The 11,222-nt window shown below is 42.2% G+C and overlaps 1 protein-coding gene across 1 annotated transcript; it reads right to left on the reverse strand.

The window, feature by feature from the left end:
• Window positions 1–1,200: 1,200 nt before the first annotated feature.
• LOC126124772 (uncharacterized) lies at window positions 1,201–2,799 on the reverse strand. Its single transcript, XM_049915118.1, has 2 exons — window positions 2,711–2,799; window positions 1,201–2,608 (listed from the first exon to the last, which is right to left on the reverse strand). Exon 2 carries the CDS (start codon window positions 2,141–2,143, stop codon window positions 1,217–1,219), a length of 927 nt encoding a protein of 308 aa, XP_049771075.1. The 5' UTR covers window positions 2,144–2,608; window positions 2,711–2,799; the 3' UTR covers window positions 1,201–1,216.
• Between the last annotated feature and the right edge of the window lie 8,423 nt (window positions 2,800–11,222).

Here is an 11,222-nt window from a genome sequence, read left to right on the forward strand (position 1 = left end):
ATATGCCGTTTCTGAGCACCAGCAGACTGAGAATCACTGGAAAACCCGTTGTTAACTGTGCGATTCGTTCCAATAAAATAATGAGGAATATCATTTTCGTGGCAGAAGAATTATTGTAACTTTCGTATTATGAGAGTAGGCTATTTGAAGGCAGTGACACACTGAAGGTCCACCCAAGACGCAGTGTTCTTGGTACAATTTGTTATAATTAAACTTCAATTAGTAACATATGTACGATTACGGTTTCCAGCAAGGGGAAGATACTATTGTTGACAAAGATGTGTAGTTGATAGTGTAGCGTAATGACTAGCGTCACTGATCGCTGGTGCGATATGCGTTGGGGTGGTGATTCGCGTTTTGCCGCTACCGAGTTTTTTTTCCCTAACCTTCGCGCTTTTAATAGGTTCTGATACTTTATTATTAGTTTAATATAAGTATATAATATAATATTTAAGGTTATGTAAATATAAGTTCACCTTTTTTGAGGGGTGACTGTTCGATTGGCTTAATATACAGGACAGCTACTTGTATAAAGATATTTTGCTCCTTTTTCTTTTACGCTTCGTAATTCACATGTTGCAAAGATTCTGCTACTGGGTAGGAATGGTGATCGAGTAAGGCTGACCTTGGGGTTTTATTAAAATGTGGGAATGATGAAATAATGTTTATCTTATGCGGAGGAGTATTCCAAATTTCTACCGCACTGTTTGTAATGGAACTTTTATAAGCCTGTGTCCTTATTGATTGGACATGGTACTTTCCTTGTCGTGGACGATGAAGGAAATGTGCGTTTTAATAGAGCTAACGTGGGAATTTCACACGCGGCCGTTGAGTAAACAATGTGATTTACGAACTAAAGTCTATTCACCGAGAGCTCGGACGAAACATAAACAGTGTCACGTGAGCGACTACGCTCGTTTCCAGAGAAAGCATTCGGTGTTCACGTGATACGTAGGGGTGTGGAAAATCCTTGGCGCACACTTTGCAGCTGGCGGCGTTCGGCTGGCTGCCGAGCTGTCACAGCGGACCGTGAGAAACCTGGGCAACAATGTACGAAATAAATTTAACAATAATGTTAAAATAATGTTGAACTGAGTTCATTCTGTCGAAGCAGATTTATTTTCATTCAGGTTGCTAACAAAGCGCTCCATTAAAACACAATTGTTAATTTTAATAACAATACCAGTAATAATAATGAGAAATGACGAAACAAGGTTCACTCTGTATAACTTGAACTGTTTTCATTGAGATTTATAACAAACCACTCCTCTCTCTCTTCTATAATGCAGTCTAATTTCCACATTTGAGTTTCCACTTTTTCTACGACATAGAGGACGCACTTGTTCCAATCTTCTGCCGTCACTGTTCTTACTGCTTCTTCTAGCAGTACTTTAACTTCCGGCATTTTGTATGTTTTCCTTTTCGCTGCAACATAGCCTTTGATTCTGGCCCACACTAACGCGATGGTGTTTAATTCACAGTGGCACGGAGGAATTATGAGAACTGTTTTCCCTGCATTATTCGCCATTTCATCTATTGCGTATTCGTTGTGCGCTGTTCTGTGATTTTTAACTATATCTAAAAGTTCTTTCTTCAACATACCGTCTTCGAAATCGATGTTTTTAGATTTTAGCCACTCTGATATTTCGTGCTTATTGGAATTCGCATTGGGAACTTTTTCTTTTCTCCGAGATTGGTACGGCGCATTATCAAGAACAATAACTGCACTTTCCTGAAGCCGAGGAAGAACATCTTGAAACCACCTCTCGAAGGTTTCGGCGCACATCTTCTCATGATAATCTCCACTTTTCTTGGATTCGAAAGTCCACAAACATCCTTCAACGAACCCTGCTTTGCTGCCAATGTGTGCGATAATCAGACGTTTCCCTTTACCTGATGGGCTTTTGCTTCCGGTGGATAACCCGGACAGAAACACTCGTTTTGAGGAATTTATAGTGTCATCTACCCACACGTAACTGCGGGTATGTCCTGCGTTCACCCACGTCTCGTCCAAATAGTAAATGGGTCTGCCTTCATCTCTCAACCGTTTAATGGTTCGAAGATAACGCCACCTCCATAAAAAGATGTCATCCCTGTCTATTAGCATGCTATCGCGCGTACGCCGGACATATATGAAATTCATTTCTCTCAATAACTTATAAAATGTAGTTCTCTGAAAATTGGCCAGATCTGCATCTTCGTTCACGACTGTAACCACTTTGTCAATTGATGGCAATTCGTTACGAAAAAAAAATTCGTGTACTTTCCTTCGTATCGCTTTTCTATCGAAGTCATCAACATTTTCAGAAAGATTGTCGTAATTTTCCTTTCTTGGTAGACTTCAAAGAGTGTGTGGCCTTGTACTCACTTATCACACGATACACTGACGAACGTCCAACAGCTGTAGCTGCAGCTGTTTTAGAAACAATATCACTCATCGACTGCTCTGGATGTAAAAGTTCCGTTTTATACACATTAAGCACCATGTGCTTCTCAGAAGAACTTAATGATTTCTTTTTTGCTCGCTTCTTTGGTGGACTCAAAACTGACACGTCGACCCCGCTCGCTGAATCCGTGGATGACATAATAAGGACAGCCGTATGTGATGCTAATGAAATAAGTGAATATATAAAATAAGAAACCATGTGATGCTATTGGATGCACACATAAACAGTGAATGCTCAGCGTGACTACAAACACATATACTTACTCTAATAATCAACAACCAGTCTTTCAAGTGTCTTTACAGATCGCCGCTGTACAACACCCACTAACGAGCTCACACCTGCAACTGAGGCGGCCACAGTGACTGAGCGCCGCGCCTGCAAACCGCACAATGCATCGCCCATAAAGGACAAACGGTTGCACCCATCACATTCGAACAAACTACAAAATTAAATTAATACCTTTCTGAAACTTTTCTCGCTTACACTCCCACAAAAGAATTTAAAGGGAAAAAGTTTGTCGCTTACTATATTTCGGGTGATGATTTGGTAAAAGTTCTATATCAGACGTGAGATTTTAATTCATTGCTTCACTATTACTGACACTATTGGGCAGAAAATTTGCAGACGTCATCAACATATAGCACTGAAGGCAATTATTAAATTATTTTGCTGTGCGACACACAGTTTAGGAGATATGGCGTGATAAATATAGAGTAACGCGAAAAACAACTTTTCCTGAAAGCTTAAATATTTCTCTTTTTGAGTGACAATAAAATTTAATGTAATATAAATAAAGGTGTCGGAAGGTAGTTCTCGGATCACTTTATCATGTTCAGGTGCCAAATTATAAAAAACACGACTTTCATTTTTTAATTTCTGACGCCCCAGCCTTGTACACCCCTCGACGGCAGCACTGTGGTTACGCGCCTTGCCGTGTTTACAGTACGTCTCTTGTTTCGGTGAATGGAATATAGAAACATCCCTCAATTGCCGCTGCAGCGCGTTGCGATCGCGTATGCCACGTTGGGGCCCAAGTACCGTATGCACATGTCGCTTCGTTCCTGAGCGTTCAGCAGCACGTTGAATTTGGCACGCTCAACGTTAACGTTCCATAGCACGGTCCATGTGCCGATGGCTTTACTCCTCCCTCCTGCGGGGCACCGTGTCTCGCACATCACGGGGCCGCTCGCCAACCAGCGAGCCGCAAAGCGTATCGTTCAGGAAGACAAAACCACACGAAAGCAAGAGCATCGTTGGAGGTCACGGCACAGTACTCTCTGGCTCCCGTGGAGCCGCAGGAAGCGCACTGTTGTCTAGTATGGTCTTACTGAACTCATAGACTCCATATTTGCATGACCGTCGCGAATCCAGATCAACGCCAGCAGCAGTATCGTGTATCGATAAATCACAGTATCGATAGGCCATGATTCTGTCACTGTAGAATAGCTACACACTCTGGTAGACTTTTCTGCTTCCCACGGGGGGCAGCACACGAGCTTCTCACAAACAATCAAGATTTAAATGAGATTCGTGTACGAGAAAGCGTGTGCGCTTTCATTCCCTGTACACATAAAGCAGAAAGCTTTACCCCCACCTCCTTTGTGTGTTTACACTGAAAAGCTAATCAGTTGCATTACTAAACATACACTCCTGGAAATTGAAATAAGAACACCGTGAATTCATTGTCCCAGGAAGGGGAAACTTTATTGACACATTCCTGGGGTCAGATACATCACATGATCACACTGACAGAACCACAGGCACATAGACACAGGCAACTGAGCATGCACAATGTCGGCACTAGTACAGTGTATATCCACCTTTCGCAGCAATGCAGGCTGCTATTCTCCCATGGAGACGATCGTAGAGATGCTGGATGTAGTCCTGTGGAACGGCTTGCCATGCCATTTCCACCTGGCGCCTCAGTTGGACCAGCGTTCGTGCTGGACGTGCAGACCACGTGAGACGACGCTTCATCCAGTCCCAAACATGCTCAATGGGGGACAGATCCGGAGATCTTGCTGGCCAGGGTAGTTGACTTACACCTTCTAGAGCACGTTGGGTGGCACGGGATACATGCGGACGTGCATTGTCCTGTTGGAACAGCAAGTTCCCTTGCAGGTTTGGATGTACCGTGCACTATTCAGTGTCTCCTCGACGATAACCAGTGGTGTGCGGCCAGTGTAGGAGATTGCTCCCCACACCATGATGCCGGGTGTTGGCCCTGTGTGCCTCGGTCGTATGCAGTCCTGATTGTGGCGCTCACCTGCACGGCGCCAAACACGCATACGACCATCATTGGCACCAAGGCAGAAGCGACTCTCATCGCTGAAGACGACACGTCTCCATTCGTCGCTCCATTAACGCCTGTCGCGACACCACTGGAGGCGGGCTGCACGATGTTGGGGCGTGAGCGGAAGACGGCCTAACGGTGTGCGGGACCGTAGCCCAGCTTCATGGAGACGGTTGCGAATGGTCCTCGCCGATACCCCAGGAGCAACAGTGTCCCTAATTTGCTGGGAAGTGGCGGTGCGGTCCCCTACGGCACTGCGTAGGATCCTACGGTCTTGGCGTGCATCCGTGCGTCGCTGCGGTCCGGTCCCAGGTCGACGGGCACGTGCACCTTCCGCCGACCACTGGCGACAACATCGATGTACTGTGGAGACCTCACGCCCCACGTGTTGAGCAATTCGGCGGTACGTCCACCCGGCCTCCCGCATGCCCACTATACGCCCTCGCTCAAAGTCCGTCAACTGCACATACGGTTCACGTCCACGCTGTCGCGGCATGCTACCAGTGTTAAAGACTGCGATGGAGCTCCGTATGCCACGGCAAACTGGCTGACACTGACGGCGGCGGTGCACAAATGCTGCGCAGCTAGCGCCATTCGACGGCCAACACCGCGGTTCCTGGTGTGTCCGCTGTGCCGTGCGTGTGATCATTGCTTGTACAGCCCTCTCGCAGTGTCCGGAGCAAGTATGGTGGGTCTGACACACCGGTGTCAATTTGTTCTTTTTTCCATTTCCAGGAGTGTATAATACGTTTCATGCCATCATCATAGCGTTGCAGTTGCAATTGCGAGCAATGGAAATAATGTGGCCTTATGACCTACTTCTTTGTAGGATACGTTCACGTCTTAATAACAGTTTTAGCATAAGTACGACACCATATGCTATTGTTATTTCTCGGTCGCACCTTAACGTCAGTATTAAGCTGGAGCAGTTTTGGCGGTTGTAGTAATCTTGATATTTCTTGACTAGCTGACAGTGGTTAGTCTCCGCTAATATCGCTTTCTTTCTGACCTCAGGACATGGTAATTGTTAATTATCTTTGTGAAAACACGTCATAGTTTATTGTCTTTCAAATTCGTTCCAAAACAGTGTTCGTAGTGGAACTGAATACCTATTTCGTAGTATCTTTCTCTTTAACTTTGATGGATGAATCGATGAATAAAGACGATAATCTTTAAGAATGTTCTGTCCAGATTAATTGTACACTCTTGTAAATCAGTTAAATTCACGTCAAAATTTATTTTTACGAGTTATTATAAAGTCAATGTACATAAATTCTGGCAGTCAAAGATCCTACGCCTAAGTTAACTACATTCGATCTTACGAGAAAATGACGATCGCTGTGCTGCGTAATGTAGCAATCGAAAATAGTTAAAAGTTCTCACAGTTCCATCTTTGAATCAATTTCTGTTCACTGAAACTCCCTATCTCACTTTCCCTGATTCATTTAAAAAAATTTTAATTATCAATTCTTTATAAGAACAGCTTTTCCGTCACACAAAGATAATTAAGTTCAGAGAAAGCGGAAGGTACCTCTGAAACTAAGGTTTTGAATACTTTCACTAGATATTTTTTTCGATTAATCGCTCACACGAGCTAACACAATACAGGCAATGTGAGACAAGATGAACTGAGACAGAATGTCAAAAGGAGAGCGAGACGCTATTTTCTCGATTATTTAGAGGCTTACCCAAAACAAAAGCTTACTTAACTGTAACTTCCTACGCATAGAAGTTCTTAATACACTAATTATTATTCTGAAATGTTTATTCTTAAATAATTCACAACTATACAAACATATTGACAAAATTGTTTGAAATCATAGCTTATGGCTGTAATACAGTGGCTGCAGAATGATAGCAAGGTAGTATTAACTGATAGGTCATTAATGTTTGAATGCGTAATTATCAATAACGAAACGTTTCAAGCTGATGTAGGTAGCTTATGACTGCTACAGCAAACAATAGATGATCAGCCATAAGTAAACTATTTGGGAGTGAAGAAGGTGAGTAACAATTACAACCATATAGGAAAAGAATAACGGCTAAGGTAATACATCATATTTCTCTGATTTACCAATCACAGAAAAATGAAGGCTGACCTGGGGGTAGTAGTACAATAAAAACATTGAATCGCTTCAGGTAATAGATTACGAGTGAAGTAGCAATACAAAAGTTAATAACACAATCTACGGAACCTAGCACTGAAGGTTGTTAATTAGGCATTACATTACAAGGTCTAAGATTTTCATTAATTGGGATGACATTTATTTGTAGGTATTTTGGTGAAACTCGGTAATAAACAATGAGTAAATTTCATACGTTAGCATAACTGTCTCATATGTAAACCAATGGTACTACGCTTTTAAAATGACTTTTTTAATTTTCTATTGTGCTTGTATATATCCTACTGCTATTCGTCTTTTTTGTACCTCACATTTCTTCCCTGTAACAATGATTGTAATAATCTAAACCGGTATACAATAAGCATACTATTGTACAGATGACGTCACTAATTCGCTTTTTTCATAATAATAGGTTAGGTTTAGTTAAAATGCTGCAGTTCAATTATTTATGGGTCAATTTAATCAACACATGTTGCGTTCCTAATTTAACACATCATGTCTCTCATCAACATTAGTGCACAAACATAGGAGAAATTATAATACATAGGCGTCTTCTCCGGAAGAAGGATTCTCAATCAGTTTTAACCTATAATGAAATTTTTATTTGTACTGTTATTTTCTGCCACTTCATATCCTCAATATTCGGCGGAAAATGTCGTGTGGGAACCATAGGATATAATGAAGTTTAAATTTATACGGTGCTTTTTCCCACTTTTTGCCTTAATATTCGGAGGAAGATGTTGTTGCCGCGTGGGAAACATAGAAGGGCGCCCTTAGGTTACGGGCACAAACGCTGAGTTGGCTCAGGTGTGAAGCAGATCCCTCTAAAAAGTTTTCTTCTCGCACGTAGACTTGAGTACTAGCGCGCAGTTTCTCTGAAGATACACCCCATGACGCAAGGTACTGGTAAAATGATAAATGCGTAAAAGAAATGCTTACGTAGGTGTGTGACGTCAAAAAAGAAATTCGAGGTACCTCGTAGAGGAGTTACTAGGGCAACTAAAACGTACCTGCTTCACGAATTAATCCTGAGCTAAAGAAAATGTCTTTCTGATTATTCTTCTGCGATGCTGTTCATCATCCTATACTGAGAAAAGTGATATTAGAGAAACAAGTACACTGATAATTTTCTAAAACACGTTCGCTAGGAGCACATTTGTTCGATTGTGCTGCTTTCTTATGTGATGTTGGAAAACAGTTTGTCATCTGCAAAAAAAAAAAAAAAAAAAAAAAAAAGTAAAAAAACACAGAATTCTATTATGCTGAATACTGCCTGTGGATTAACAATGAGATTACTGGTATATAAATTATTTTCAGACTGTGTCCGTTGTGGTCAAGCGCTTTCTGTTTCTGCTAAACCGCTATTATCATCATCATCATCATCATCATCATTTAAGACTGATTATGCCTTTCAGCGTTCAGTCTGGAGCATAGCCCCCCTTATACAGTTCCTCCATGATCCCCTATTCAGTGCTAACATTGGTGCCTCTTCTGATGTTAAACCTATTACTTCAAAATCATTTTTAACCGAATCCAGGTACCTTCTCCTCGGTCTGCCCCGACTCCTCCTACCCTCTACTGCTGAATCCATGAGTCTCTTGGGTAACTTTGCTTCTCCCATGCGTGTAACATGACCCCACCATCTAAGCCTGTTCGCCCTGACTGCTACATCTATAGAGTTCATTCCCAGTTTTTCTTTGATTTCCTCATTGTGGACACCCTCCTGCCATTGTTCCCATCTACTAGTACCTGCAATCATCCTAGCTACTTTCATATCCGTAACCTCAACCTTGTTGATAAGGTAACCTGAATTCACCCAGCTTTCGCTCCCAGCCGGCCGCGGTGGTCTAGCGGTTCAGGCGCTCAGTCACGAACCGCGCGACTGCTACGGTCGCAGGTTCGAATCCTGCCTCGGGCATGGATGTGTGTGATGTCCTTAGGTTAGTTAGGTTTAAGTAGTTCTCAGTTCTAGGGGACTGATGACCATAGATGTTAAGTCCCATAGTGCTCAGAGCCATTTGAACCATTTTTTTTTCGCTCCCATACAACAAAGTTGGTCGAAAGATTGAACGGTGTACAGATAACTTAGTCTTAGTACTGACTTCCTTCTTGCAGAAGAGAGTAGATCGTAGCTGAGCGCTCACTGCATTAGCTTTGCTACACCTCGCTTCCAGTTCTTTCACTATGTTGCCATCCTGTGAGAATATGCATCCTAAGTACTTGAAACCGTCCACCTATTCTAACTTTGTTCCTCCTATTTGGCACTCAATCCGTTTATATTTCTTTCCCACTGACATTACTTTCGTTTTGGAGATGCTAATCTTCATACCATAGTCCTTACATTTCTGATCTAGCTCTGAAATATTACTTTGCAAACTTTCAATCGACTCTGCCGTCACAACTAAGTCATCCGCATATGCAAGACTGCTTATTTTGTGTTCACGTATCTTAATCACACCCAGCCAGTCTATTGTTTTCAACATATGATCCATAAATAATATGAACAACAGTGGAGACAGGTTGCAGCCTTGTCTTACCCCTGAAACTACTCTGAACCATGAACTCAATTTACCGTCAACTCTAACTGCTGCCTGAGTATCCATGTAAAGACCTTTAATTGCTTGCAAAAGTTTGCCTCCTACTCCATAATCTTGTAGAACAGACAATAACTTCCTCCTAGGAACCCGGTCATATGCCTTTTCTAGATCTATAAAGCATAGATACAATTCCCTGTTCCACTCATAACACTTCTCCATTATTTGCCGTAAGCTAAAGATCTGGTCCTGACAACCTCTAAGAGGCCTAAACCCACACTGATTTTCATCTAATTGGTCCTCAACTAATACTCGCACTTTCCTTTCAACAATACCTGAGAAGATTTTACCCACAACGCTGATTAAAGAGATACCTCTGTAGTTGTTACAATCTTTTCTGTTTCCATGTTTAAAGATTGGTGTGATTACTGCTTTTGTCCAGTCTGATGGAACCTGTCCCGACTCCCAGGCCATTTCAATTATCCTGTGTAGCCATTTAAGACCTGACATTCCACTGTATTTGATGAGTTCCGACTTAATTTCATCCACCCCAGCCGCTTTATTGCACTGCAATCTATTGACCATTTTTACCACTTCCTCAAATGTGATCCATCATCATTCCTATCCCATTCTACCTCGAAATCTGAACCATTACTGATCGCATTTTCACCTACATTGAGCAACTCTTCAAAATATTCCCTCCATCTGCCCAAGGCATCCACAGGATTCACCAGCAGTTTTCCTGACCTGTCCAAAATACTTGTCATTTCCTTCTTACCTCCCTTTCGAAGACTGCTAATTACACTCCAGAATGGTTTTCCAGCAGCTTGACCCATAGTCTCCAACCTGTTTCCAAAGTCTTCCCACGATTTCTTCTTGGATGCTGCAATTATCTGTTTGGCTTTGTTTCTTTCTTCAACATAACTTTCTCTGTCTACCTGGGTTCTGGTATGTAGCCATTTTTGATACGCCTTCTTTTTCCTTTTACAGGCTGCCTTGACTGTATCATTCCACCAAGCTGTTTGCTTCATCCTACTTTTACACACTACTGTTCCAAGACATTCTTTAGCCACTTCTAGTACTGTGTCCCTGTACCGTGTCCATTCTTTTGCCAATGACTGTAATTGACTACATTCAACTAACTGGTACCTTTCTGAGATCGCTGTTATGTACTTGTGCCTCATTTCCTTATCCTGAAGTTTCTCCACTCTTATTCTCCTACATATGGACCTGACCTCCTGCACTTTCGGCCTCACAATCCCAATTTCACTGCAGATTAAATAATGATCAGTGTCATCAAAGAATCCCCTGAATACACGTGTGTCCCTCACAGCCTTCCTGAATTCCTGATCTGTTATTATATAGTCAATGACAGATCTGGTTCCCCTGCCTTCCCAAGTATACCGGTGAATGTTCTTATGTTTAAAAAAGGAGTTTGTGATTACTAAGCCCATACTGGCACAGAAATCCATTATCAATGTTGTATTATTTTTAGACAGCCTCTTTTCATCTTATCACTGCAGATTTTACTAGAATTAATCCTCTTGTGCGTTAGAAAACGGTGGTACGTGAATTAGTGTTGCGAACCCGTTGATTGGGGTTTGTGTGTGTGTGTGTGTGTGTGTGTGTGTGTGTGTGTGTGTGCGTGAGAGAGAGAGAGAGAGAGAGAGAGAGAGAGAGAGAGAAGTGATGGGAGGAAGACAGTGGCTATTGTCAAAATTTCAGCACTCCGAAAGTGCTAAACATTTTAATAATGCTCATGAAATTATTACCTTAACTCGCAGTTGACCAGTTACTGCATTTATTCAAATTTTTCATGGCATGG

The sequence above is a fragment of the Schistocerca cancellata genome, unplaced genomic scaffold (genome assembly GCF_023864275.1).
Source record: "Schistocerca cancellata isolate TAMUIC-IGC-003103 unplaced genomic scaffold, iqSchCanc2.1 HiC_scaffold_426, whole genome shotgun sequence".
Classification (NCBI taxonomy): domain Eukaryota; kingdom Metazoa; phylum Arthropoda; class Insecta; order Orthoptera; family Acrididae; genus Schistocerca; species Schistocerca cancellata.